The sequence below is a fragment of the Petaurus breviceps genome, unplaced genomic scaffold, assembly GCF_028583685.1.
Source record: "Petaurus breviceps papuanus isolate PSGF00001 unplaced genomic scaffold, PetGlider_PUasm1.0 90919, whole genome shotgun sequence".
Classification (NCBI taxonomy): domain Eukaryota; kingdom Metazoa; phylum Chordata; class Mammalia; order Diprotodontia; family Petauridae; genus Petaurus; species Petaurus breviceps.
In genome coordinates, this window is record NW_027187378.1 from 22,898,047 (window position 1) to 22,911,931 (window position 13,885).

The 13,885-nt window shown below is 38.4% G+C and overlaps 1 protein-coding gene across 1 annotated transcript in view; it reads right to left on the reverse strand.

Annotated features, from left to right (window-relative positions):
• The window catches only part of ACOXL (acyl-CoA oxidase like), a 553,504-nt gene that overhangs the window by 40,085 nt on the left and 499,534 nt on the right, over window positions 1–13,885 (reverse strand). The window contains exon 18 of the mRNA XM_069075565.1: window positions 7,138–7,239. Within this exon, the coding sequence (XP_068931666.1) occupies window positions 7,138–7,239 (102 nt within the window). The remainder of the gene's footprint in view (window positions 1–7,137; window positions 7,240–13,885) is intronic.

The window sequence follows — 13,885 nt, forward strand, 5'->3', positions numbered from 1 at the left end:
AAGGAAGGAAGGAAGGAAGGAAGGAAGGAAGGAAGGAAGGAAGGAAGAAAGGAAGGAAGGAAGGAAGGAAGGAAGAAAGGAAAGAAGGAAGGGAGGGAGGGAGGAGGGGAGGAAGGGAGGAAGGACGGAAGGGAGGGAGAATAGGAGGGAGGGAGGGAGAATAGGAGGAAGGAAGAAGAAAGAAAAGAGGAAGAGAAGGGAAAGGAAAGAAGGAAGGGAGGGAGGGAAGAAAGGAGGAAAGGGAAAGGAAGGGAAGGAAGAAAGGAAAGAAGGGAGGGAAAGAAGACAGAAAAGAAGGGAAGGAGGAAGGGAAGGGAAGAAGGAAGAAAGGGCAAGAGAGGAAGGAAGGAACATTATCTGTCTTCTGGTGTCAGGATTAATCATTGTATTGATCATAATTCTGAAGTCTTTCAGAACTGTTCATTTTTACAAAACTGATATCATAGTACAAGTTGTTCTCCTAGTTCTGCTTTGTTTCTTAAGACCATTCATGTTTCCTGATTATGTTTCTATGCCACTACTCTCACCCGAGTCTTCCTTGGTAACATGTGGTACTCTATTTACACATTCTGTGCATCCTTCCTCTGAGCTATACTATAAAGATGCCAAGCTGGTGTACTTTACATTTCTGCTTCACCCTAGGGCAACATTCATGGGCTAGCCAACATTGAACTTCTATTTCTGGAAGAATAGCTTCACTGGGCCCAAACATTCAACAATCCTCTCCTGCAAGTGCTTGTCGACAGTAATCAAAACAACTTGGAAGGAATTTGAGAGTCACTGTACACACACACAATTTCATGGTAACAATACCGTGAAGGGAGAACAGCCCTCCCTTACCTTCTTCAGTTTCATTCTTATCTGTCTTTTAAAATCAACTGATTCTTGGGAAGGGTGGGGTAGCAGGGGTGGGGAATAAAACCAATTTTTAACATTTTATCAAGTTTATTTTCAGGATGTGCATTGGATATTTTCATTTGACCTCCAAATCCTATTTGGGCTGTGCGTCTCAGTAGACACATGGGAATGTCAGGATGCCACCAGATGTCAACAAGCTACATGTCTCGAATTCTTATCACCATCTAAATACAATGAACTTGCTTTCTGACACATAGCTGAGAACCACTGTTCAAATGTTGACCTGTAACTGACTAGAGAACGTGGACAGCTGTAGTATCAAATTTCAGGAAACAAATCCTTTGATAAGAGAAATGAGGCTACTAAATACTCAACTAAAAGTGACTTTAAGTGCTGGTTTTAAATAGGGGTATGGAATCAAGACTGGTTAATTATTTGAACTCATGCCACTAATTTGAGACTCTAGAATAAAATTTGAAAAGATGGAAATGCTTGTTTTATTTCATAAATTAAAAAAGAAAAGATGAATGTAGAATTTAGTGGACATAAGCAATATTACTGAAGTGTGCAGTCGGGTTACTATAGGGTCCCTTTTTAAAAAAAATATTCATATGGATGATTAATTCAGAGTTGGAATCAACATTGGATACCACTTAGTCCAACCTTCTCTTTTCACAGATGAGGCGACTGAGGCTCAGAGAGGAGTGTCTTGCCTATGGTCATATCAGTAGTAAATGGGGTAGCTAGAAAAGAGTACTGGTACTGGAGTCAGGAGAACCTGAGTTCAAATTAGACTTCAGATAATTATCAGCTGTATGACCCTGGGCAAGTCACTTAACCCTGATTACCTAAAAAAATATATAGGTAGTAAATAGATGTAAACTCAGGGCATGGAGTTGATCCCAGGTCATACAGATTTACAGAATTTCAGAGCTGAAAGGGAGTTCAGCAACCATCTAGTCTAACTCCTGCTTCCAAAAGAATGCCCACTTTAACACCCTGATAAGTCATCACTCAGTCTTTGCTTGAAGACCTCCACTAAGGAGATTCTACTAGCCCCTCTCAACTCAGCACAGCCCATTTCACTTTTCAATGTCCTCCTTGTTAGGACATTTCTTCCCCCTGGAAATGAAATCTAAGTGAACCCTTTGCAGCTCCCACCATATCACTACTAGTTTTGCCCCTTGGGACAAACAGAACAAAACTAATCCCTCTTTCACATGAGAGCATTTCAAATACTTGAAGACAGCTATCATGTCCCCATGGAGTCTTCTCTTCTCCAGGGTAAACATCTCCAGTTGTTTTAACTCCACATCTAGTGTACCACGTAGGTAGGTTTATTTTTTATGCCTAAATTATTTGCATATGCAATTCTTCTTTACCTTATCTGTTCCCTCCCTGTGGCATTTGAATCCCCAATTCCTAAAATGGAAATAAAATTCCAAATTGGAACAACACTTAACGGCTTTGTCACTTAAAATGAGCTTCTGATGGGTTGCTGGTCCTTAATACAGATTCTTATTGGAAAGTAAAGTATATGTCTATTTATTTAATCTATCTAAGCATATACATACATACATATATACATATATTGTATATAAATTTGTTTTTGCTTGTTTGTATGAGATTGGGTCTCCCTGTCTCACCCAGACTAGAAGTACAATGGTCATTCACGGGACAATCTGTCAGTTGATCAGCATGGAAGCTTTGACCTGCTTTATTTATGACCTGGGTCAGTATGTCCTTCTTTAGGCAGGGGCCTCCTGCTTTCAGGGGCTTACCATACTGGTACCAGACATAGTATGGACACCCAATTTTTATTAACTTCACTGCAGCCCAGAACTCCTGAGCTCAAGTAATCCATAAGCCTCAGTCTCTCTGATGGCCTGGACCTGGCAAATGAGGTCAATCATAATGTCTAAATTATTAAAGACTGGAAATTTGTGTGTACATGTACATTGAATTTTCTAGGGACAAAAATTAAAAGATTTATTTACACATATTATAAAAGCACATGAGATCATAGGACATAAATTTAGAGCTGGAAGGGAATTAAGAGGTTATTGATTCCAAACTCCTCCTTTTGTGGACAAGGAAATCAAGACTCACAGATGTAAGTGAGTCATCCAGGGTCATACAGCTAGTAAATGTCTCAGACAGTATTTGAACCCAGATCTTCCTGACTCTAAAGCCAATGCTCTATTCACTATACTACCTTTTTTCATATAATGAACAACCTTGAAATCTTGATATAATGTTCACAGGCAGGAATTTTGCCCTGATGGCATCCTAGAAAAACTTATGAGATATATTCAAAAATGAAAGGAAAAGATGATTTTTTCTACCACTGTTGCTGACTGAGCTGTGTATCAGGAACAGGTAAGCCAACAATAGTTTTGGTGGGTGAGTATACTGTTGATTAACAGCTTAGTCAGCGAAAAACAAGGAAGTGAAGAAGAATCCTCTTCCTTCCAGAGATACAATAAAAGAAGGTGATCTTGGGAAGTGATGTGAGGGTGCAAAGTATGTGTCATTGCTCAGGAGAGGTAAAAGCAATACCAGACATTACTGGATGCAGATTGTTTTCAGGCTACTGTTCGGGTTTCCCTTGACACTAAACTAAGAAAGCAAGTAACTAACAGCAGTGAGAAGTTATGGCTGAGGTGTAATTACTCACAAATGACAATCATTTCATCTGACCGGCTCCCCACCCCCACTTTACAAATGAAGAACAACTAAAGCACAGAAGAGCAAAGTTATTTGCCGGATGTTACACAGATAGTAAAGTACTCAGTTAAGATTTAAGCTGGGGTCTTCTTACTTCAAATTCAGTGCCCTTTCTGGTGCATATTCACCTCTTAAGAGAAGTTATCTTTCATTGTCCTGTGTCCAGAGGTGTGAGGTTAAATGTTTCACAACCAGGTTTTCCAAGGGGAATACACACACATACATAATATACATACATACATATATATATACACACATATACATAACATACACACACTCACATATATATATACACACATACTGTATGTATATTATAAATAAAGATGCACACACATTAAGGTTAATCTATATTTCTACATTTTTTTTTTTAAAGCAGTCAGGGTTAAGTAACTTGCTCAAGTTTACACGACCAGTTATTTCTGGGTGTGGTGCTAAGTATCTGAGCCCGGATTTGATCCCCCAGGTCATCCCGACACTGGAGCCTGTGCTCTTACTCGCTGAGCCACCTGGTGGCCCCATATTTTCACATTTTCTTAAGTAGACAATCAATAAACCAAACTATGATTCAAAGTGATTACCAATTTCCAAGGTATAAATGCTCACACTAAAAAATTTAACAATGGTCTTTCAAACATTAGAGCTGACTCTAGCATGCCCCTACTTATTACAAGACCAACAAATCCTTGACCCTTCAATAGCATGTCACCTTGAATTTCTAGTTGTCATTTGTTTTGTGTTCTTTTGAACATTTCTTGATACAGTAGAACTCTCTAATATTTATAAAATATCTCTATTTAATAAATGCTTACTCAGACCACTATTCATATATTAAACCAGGCATGGTTATGGTGTATAGTGTGAGGCCTTCACAATGACAATATAAAAAACACTGAGTTTGGAGTAAAGAAAAAAATCTACTTTTTAATACTGTCTCTATTGCTTCCTCGCATGACCATGACCAAGTCATATCACACTCTGGGTTCCAATTTTTATACCTGTGAATCAAGGGACTAGAACAGATGTTTTTAAAGGATTTTCCTGCTCTGCATCTGCCCCTATAATCTTAGGAACACTTTCAGGGACTTTAGGTATTCTTTACTAATTAAGATGTTAGTGTGCCAGGCAGAAATCTAAGGAACCTAAAAAATGAATCTAGCTTCTAGACAAATCTAAAATGTACTTCTGTTCAGGAGACCAGGATTGTAGCCCTGGCTGTTACTTATTAGCTGTGTGACTTTGGGCAAGTCACTTAACCTCAGTGTTTTGAAAAAGAAAAGCAGTAATTCCTTCCCTCCTAACTTTGTAGAGTTTTTGGGAGAGCTAATGACAGCTGACATCTTTGTGGAGCTGTCCAATTTGCAAAATCAAATCACAGAAGTACTTAGAGATAAAGAGTGCAGGAAGCAGTATCATGCCCATTTTACAGATGAGGCAATTGAAGCACAGAGAAGTGAAATCAAGACAGAACAGCTAATAAAGTAACAGAACCAGAATTCAAAGGTGACTCTTCTGATTCCAAATCCAGTGTGTTTTCTACAATACTACTGAGCTGCTATATATGTTCTCAAAGTATTAAGTGCTAAACATGTGTATATAGGTATTTGCATACATGTGTAATTATATACTTATACACACATTATATATGTGTGTGTATATATACATATATATGTATCAACTTACTGTCTTTTCAGTCACATACTCTACTCTAGAAAGGAAGTCCCTACAATATGTATAGTATAGTATAGTACTGTAGAGTATATATATATATATATATATATACGTATATATATACATATATACACATAGATAGAGAGTATATAATATATAATACATAGTATGTATAGTATAGTATGGTCCCTCTTTTGTGGTTCTTTGGGTTTTTTTTTTTGGCTTATTGGAAACAATCCAGGCTTTCTCCTGCTTTGGGAATCTCACAGACCAGGCCAACTTTTTTTGTGGGGGAAAAACTATATTTACTTCCCCTGAAAAGGGCAGCTAGAACATTGTGTGATGATCAGCTTTGATATAGACTTAGCTCTGCTCAGCAATGCAATGACCTAAGATAATTCCAAAAGACTCATGATGAAAAATGCTATCCACATCCAGAGAAAGAACTATGGAGTCTGAATGCAGATCAAAGCATAGTATGTGGAAATATGTTTAATATGATTATACATGTGCAGCTTATATCAGATTGCATGCCATTTTGGGGAGGAGGAGGAGAGAGACAGGGAAAATTTAGAATTCAAAATCTTATAAAAGTGAATGTTGAAAACTAAAAGTAAATAAATTAAAAAAAAAGAAAGAAAAAGGGTAGGTAGGTGGTGCAATGGATGGGGTGGCAGACTTGGAGTCAGGAAGACCAGAATTCAAATCCAGCCTTAGATACTTACTATCTGTGTGACCCTGGGCAAGTCACTTAACCCTGTGTGTTTCAGTTTCTTCATCTGTAAAATGAGTTGGAGAAGGAAATGGCAAACTGCTCCTGTGTCTTTGCCAAGAAAACCCCAAATGGGGTCATAAAGAGTTGGATATGACTGAATAACAACAAATACCCTCCAGTGTGCTGGAGTCAGTTCAAATTGGAGCATGAGACCCAATTGTTAAATATTCAGTGTAAGTATTTACATTTCAGAAATCAGCAAATGCTACAAATCAGGGCTTGGCTTATTGTGATTTGTTGGTTGCCTAACCTTAAGAAAGAGGGGGAAAATATTAATAATGAAGATTAAACTTAATATTGCATTAGGTGCATTTTTCTTCCAGAGTGACCATTATTAAACAATTACTAGCACAACCTTTTGTTTTGTTTTGTTTTGCTGCTTTTTGGAGGGGGGAAGGCAGGGCAATTGGGGTTAAGTGACTTGTCCAAGGTCACATGGCTAGTAAGTTCTAAGTGTCTGAGGCTGGATTTGAACTCAGGTCCTCCTGAGTCCAGGGCCAGTGCTCTATTTACTATGTTACCTAGCTGCCCCCTTGCTAGCACAAGCTTGTGTAACTATTTGATGAATTGTTAGAGGCATATAGGTAGTATTACCTGTTGTAAGAATATACAGTTTTTTTTCTTCCTTCCTTCCTTCCTTCCTTCCTTCCTTCCTTCCTTCCTTCCTTCCTTCCTCTGTCTTCTCTATCTCTCTCTGTCTTCTCTGTCTCTGTCTATCTCTGTCTCTGTCTCTCTGTCTCTTTCTCTCCGTCTGTCTATCTCTCTGTCTCTGTCTCTCTCTCTCTCCCCCTCCCTCCTTCCCTTTCTTTTTCTTTCCTGTTAACCAGAGAAAGGCCCTTTAGGAGTCAGAGATGGCAGGGAGAGGGAAGGAGAGTTCATGTCAGGGAGTTCAGGCAAAAACAATGAATCATTTCCTTGTCATCTTAAGTTTGAAATGTAACATGATAGCAGTAGAAAATAAAACAGCATGCATGTGAAATTCTAGAAGAACTGAAATTCTTTAGGAGGCAAGTGATACCAGCTTGATAAGAACTGTTTGCTAAGAAAGCAACTTCCCGCCAATTGTTAATGACCCACACCCTGTCTTGCCCCATGGCAAAGAGCCTTACCTGACTTCTGATCTGCACACTGCTTGCTGGGGTCAAGTATTTATGCTCTAAGTACCATGCTCTCTCCTGGAATACCAACTTGGTTCCATACAAAAGACAAAACTACAGGGGGGGAAGAAAAATACAACACATATTTGAATCAAGAAGTTTGAAGCATTTTTATAAGGGGCCAGAAGATATTTTTATAATAGGGAATTCTTAAAATACATGAAAGAAATCATATTTTCCAAAAAAAAAATACTGGACATAAGATAGACACTCACTATACATTAATGTACAACCATCATGAACTTATAACTGTCAAATATCTTTCTACCACCTTTATTTCTTCCCCCCAATAAAATAACCAAAGATCATATACCAAACAATAAGACCAAATGTGATATCTGTCCAACACAGTCTGAATTGATCCTTATAAAAGACAGCGTGACATAATATAACTTATAGCATTTATATAATTCAGTGTTTAAGGCAGCTTGGTGTAGAGCAGTAGTTCTCAAACTTTTTGGTCTTGAGACCCCTTTAAACTCTTAAAAATTATTGAATTTGCCCTAAAAGAGCTTTTGTTTATGTAGGTTATATCTATTGATAAATACATTATTCAAGTTTAAAACAGTATTATAATAAAATAATTTTGACCTCAAAGAGCCCTTAAAATAGTCTCAGGGACCCCAAGTTCCTGAACCGCATTTTAAGAACTGCTGGTTTAATGTATAGAGAATTATCCTTGAAACCAGAAAGACCCCTCTTTAAGTCCTTCCTCTGACTATGTGAGCCTGGACTAATCACTTTACCTCTCAGTGCCCAAGACAATTCACTAATATGAATTTCAGAGTTGATTAATGAGGGAGTTTCCTTGCTAAGGTTCCCTATACCAAAGAATTCATAGGACCAAAAAAATTCTTTTAATGTGATTTTTTTTCTTATAAGATTCCTGAAACACAAAGGAGCAACTGATAACATGTGGCATCTCACTTGATGAGATCTATTGTAACAAATAGCAGCAGATAAAAAGTTTTCAGGTTCAGAAGAACTAAGATATGGTGTTTTGTCTTCCCAGAGTTTTAATCAGGCTTACATGAACACAATCTTCACACAAGCTGCCTAGATAGCTTCTACTGATCATTAAACTCCAAAGTTAAGAGTATTATATGCATGCTGTAATGGAGTACCTTCCATATTCTTGTGGAGAAGGTAAGCTCTTTGAGGGCAGAAGCTGTTCTCAGTTTTAAGTTTTAGATTTAGAGCTGAACAGCAGCTTTAAGGTCCTTCAGTCCAAGCCCCCCATTTTGGAGGTGAGGAAACTGAGGCTCAGGACAATTCAGAATTTGCCCAAGGTCACTGAAGTCTCAAAGGTGAGAGGTGGAATTTGAATCCATGTTCTACTGAGTCCAAATCTAGCTTCTTTCGTCTTTGTACCCTCTGTGCTAACAACAGGAAGCAACTTAGTATCTCTTGGCTTGAGTTTTGAATTGAATTTTGTGGAAAGTTAAATTTCTGACGTATTGTTATCATTCTGAACAACCTCAGACATCCAGAAACAGACTCAATTTGCTCTAGTGAGTAAGCCAGCGAGGGAGGACTCTAACCCTAAATATGACCCCTCTGTGAATGTGCCAAACAAATGAAAAAAGCTGCAGTTGACTCTTCTGTTAGAAACAATCACTTGTGTTAGCTTGATCCACACAGTGAGTAGTAGAAATAACTGATAAGAATTTTTGGAATGTACTATGCCCTGATAAAATATCACGTAAATGCTTAGTCAGCTCTGTGAACGTATTAGGCCTTGGGTGAACTCCATATTCCTTCAACACATTTTGGTTCTGCACCTGCTACATGTGTAACATTATTCTAGGCACTGTGGGAAACACAAAGATGTTGTGGGTCAACTGTCTCTAGGACAAGCTTGAAAAAAATAGGAAGAGAGAATTAAAAAGAGCTAGGTTGAGTTTTCCATAGATATAGGGATTAATATATATGTGTATATATATATATATGAATGTGTATGCATGTATATATTTGAAAGTGTGACATATGTACATACACAATATATGTACATGCATATTTACATATGTATGCACATATATCTATTTTATTATACATGTGTATACATACATACACATATAAATATACTCTTTCCCCTGTCATTTGTTTTGGTAATCTTCCTATGTGTTTCTCTATAGTGCTTTATAATAACCCTTGTAAAAATAGCCTAAAATTGGTTGACCCTTTATTTTTAGAGAACATGAATAGAGAAAAGTTTATTCCTTTTCCTGAAGGACCACCTGCAGAGTGGCAATAGTAGCAACTAGAAATCAGTAGGGGGCACCAGTGAGCCAAGTGCATGCTTTCCAGAAAAGAAAAGCAGGCTGCCTTGGAGTAGGTTGTGGAATTCAGTAGTAGGTCTCTAGATTATGTTGTCACATGGATATTTTCTTGTTTCCAGTTTTCTGGAGACTTTCTGGTTCTTCATAATTCCTCAAAAAAATTACCTATTGTGATTCTGTATTGATAGCTACAAGTTATTTCAGTATCGTGTAATCAATTCACGTTAAGGTAAAAGACCTGACTTGCTTGAAAGTGACCAGGTTCTCTTATATTATTTCCTTCCTTATATTAGGTATCAATACCTTCTTAGGAATTTTTTTCTACCCTTTCTAATTTGTGGATCATTTTCCTTGATGAAAAAGAAGGAAGCAGACTAAGATTTGAGTTGTTTTGCCTTCTCTGTTTTCTATAAAAAAATTATACCATCTTTCCCAAGCAGTGATAAAGCTTAAAAAAAAAAGCTTTTGCATAAAAAAAATAGTCTTCCTGACACTGTTTTTGGAAGTTTCAACAACTTTTAAAATTCATTCTTAGTTGTATGCTCCTTTTTTCCACCTCTCATATATATGGTGGTTTTAAAGCTGGGCACATCAGGAAACATACTGGCTTCATTAGATTCTTTTCTCTTTTCTCCTCATCAGGATTACTCACAATTGGGAGTCAAAATTTATTTATTTTATTATAGTTGCTCATCTCTTTTTATCCATATTCCCATCATACCTTTAAAAAAAGAAATGGGTTTCTTAATGTCTAACTATGGCCTGCATTTCTTTTCATCATTATTATGAATTCCGATATTACTAGACCATTTTCATAAAAAATTCCCATCAATTCTATATTGCTGGCCATCTTCTTCCTTTTTGAGTCTTCTCGTACATGACATCCATTTCCCATCTCCATGCCTTTGCATTTGAGTGGTCCCCCATGCCTGAAAAATACTCTCTCTTTACCTCTACCTCTTAAGACTCTCTAGCTTCTTTCAAGACTTAGTTCAAATATCACCTTTTACATGAAGCCTTTCCTAATGTTCCCAGCTATAGTGCCCTCCCCAGCAAAATCAACTTGAATCTCTTTTGTACCTACTTATATAAGTACATATTATCTCCTTCAATATAATGAAAACTTGAGGCCAAGAACTGTTTCATTTTTTTTTTTTTGTATCCCCACTACTTAACATGGTACCTGCCACATAGTAATGTTTGTTGACTAGCTCACTGGCTAGATTTAATTTTAGAACAGCATTTTCCATAGTTAATTTGTAAAAGAGGAAACTGTCTTCAAGTCATGACAAATATTTATCAGATACTTTGCTTTTAACAGAACAGACTTTTAGTATATATTCACATAGGTAAAACGTAAATCATTACTATAATTTGCCTCTGGGCTATTTCTGGAATGTACTTTATGAAAGCATCATCCGTATCCTCTGACTGGCTAGGTAGTTTATAGCAGTCAATCAAACAATCATTTATAAACCAACAAGCATTTATTAAGCACCTACTTTATACTAGACATTAGAGATACAAAAGCAAAATAGGCCTAGCCCTTAACAATGACACATTATATTGAGGGGATACATATGTTCACAGATTAGTAAATCCATGTTACATACATATCTGTTTTAAGTTTATATCACTAGTCTATTTATTAAATATCGAAATCACAGTTGATTTACAAAAAACATTTGTTATTTGAATCATATATTTTTCTGAACAAAAGCACAAAAGGCTGAATGAAGTTACTTGAGGACAAGTACCCTTAATCAAGTCTCACCTATGGTCAGTAATATATTTCCAAACAATATCACTTTGGTTTCTCCTTTTATCCCTACCCAAATGTTGTTCATTATGCTGTCACCCTTATGTTAATAAGTTACTATACAAATATATACTTTGATATAATTGATACACATGATGCTACTTCCCTAAAAACACTCTGGAGGAGACAGTGCTAAACTGTAGTGGTAGGCATAGCTGTTGGCTGAGAAAAGTACAATGACCAGTATAAGGACTGTGTGCAGTTAGCTGATGGAAATCAACAATTCTAGAAACTCTCTATTCCAACCCTCTCATTTTATAGATAAGGAAACTAAAACACAGAGAGTGTGGGTGATTTGCCCAGGGTCATATTAACTGGGAAGCATCTGGTATAAACTCAGATCTTCTTGAACCAATGGCAAGTATTCTATCCACTATGCCACACAGCTGCCTAGACTGGACTTCATACTACAGAGGAAGAGCTGTGGAGGATGCAGGGAACAAAACAGAGCATAAGATTTCCCTTCACGGTCAGGGAAACAGTTATGCTTTGGTAGTCCAAAGGTCCCCAGAAGAGTATTGCACTATCTGAATATTCTTGTACATTACTCTATCCCCTTCTCCTTTCAGCCCCCAACACACACATACACACACACACACACACACACACACACACACACAGAAACCCAGCTATCATGTCTGCAACCATGTGTTCAGACTAATGATGGTACCTTAGAGATCACTCACTCCATCCAGGAAACAGAGGCCCAGAGATACTAACTTACTTGTTCAGAGTTACCTAGGTCATATGGGGCAGACCTAGGATTCAAACCCAGGTCCTCTGCCTCTAAATCCGGAACTCTTACAGCTACCATGTTACTGCATGCCTGAGCTGACATTTCTGCCTGTCCATTTGTAATTCTCCTAATCCCTCTTCACATTCCCTCCCTGCTTCTGGTATGTCTGTGTCAGAGGCCAGGGGACCCTGACACACCCCTTTTGCTAGACCAGTTTCCTTTTAACAGAATGCATACCCTTCCATTGCTACATTCCCATCAAGACTCTCATCCCACCAAGCTTCAGCGATAGATACCTAGGTAATTGTCTTTCCATCCATTATAGTGGAGAGCCACAGGACACATGGGAACAAGCCTGCTGGGACCAAAACCAGCATGAAGGAGGTTGCCTGCTGCTCTATATAGACAGCAGGCTGTGTTTCTCCATGACCCTGAGCTACATAATAAAGAGAGAGATATTGTAGAAGGACTAAAAGGTAGGCTTCCCGTGTCAGATAAGATGAACACAGCTTATTAATGCTAGTAATAACAGCATGATCAGAGGATCTTTCCCCCCCTAGCAACAACCCAATTCTCTCATTGTGATGAACTACTCTGCCTTTCAGCCTCAGAGTTCAGTCTCTTGGGAGTAGCATTATTGCCTTGCAAAATTGATGGGCAATGGTGTTATCCCTTAGATTAAGGTATTTCTGTCACCATTAGCAAAATGTATTTGCTTTACAATTTTAAAGAACAATCCCAGAAAGAAAGGAAGGAAAGAAGAAAGGAAGGAGGGAAAGGAAAGGAAGGAACAAAGAGAAAAAAAAGAAAATGCAAACTAGACCAAAGCAAAGAAACCATCATGTCCCCAAGTCACTGATTTTGTCCACTGTACTTGCTAAAATCTCAAGATGCATTTACCCCAAAGGATTTGTAGACAATGCTGGATTACTCAAAGAGGCATATCCCACAATCCAGGTCTCCCTAATCTCATTCTTTGCCCCCTACTCAACTAGGAGTATCCAATTTCTTATGCCTCATGGATTAAATTTCTAAACCACATGTATATGTGTTATTGTCCCCATATTTAAAAATCAACCTGTCCAACTACTCTCCAGTCTGAGAAGCTTCCCTTCCTGGCAATGATGACAGAGTGTGGCAGCTGGAGGACCCATTCCAACAACTTTATGGCCAGAATTTACAACTCAAATAGAAGTCTGGGGGTGGGTGGGGGTGGGCAGGAGGAGATAATGACAAAGGTCAGCCATTCCTGTTGATTCTTTGGGATCCATCAGCTGCCTTTGGATATGGTAGACCCTAGGATGGTGAGAGGAAACCATTTCATCTTTATGGCTCCCAGAGGGTTATGATCAAGCAGGGCTTCTTTACCCTCAAGACTGAAATCTGGGGTCGTGGCAGATCAAATACACGGGCCAGCATGTGCCCCAGGCATCCAAACCCCAAGGATGCAGATGCATCCTGTGTTTTAGGTCTCATGGGAGAGGCCTAGACATGGTAGTATCCTGGCTGTCTCAAATGCCTGGAAATAGGAACTTGGAAGAAATCCATATGTCTGAAAGCAAAAGCCTGGACAGGACCAAAGTAAGGCACAGAGAAAACTCTTGAGAAGGCAACAACAGTGTGTCTTTATAAGCAAATTGAAAATCCTATAAGAGCAGAGCAGTCTGGGAACTTGGAGTACCGCTGGGCTCCTGGGTGCTTCTGAATTTTGAGATAAGCAAGGAAGGAAAAGCCCTCTTCTCCCCTTTTTGGCCAGCTGTAAGGCTGGCTGGAGAATGGGGGCTTTGTGTATCCTTCACACGCAGTGTGAACCTCTCTACAGCACAGCACGTTCTTTGGGGTTTGTGCTGCCAAGCAATGATTGAT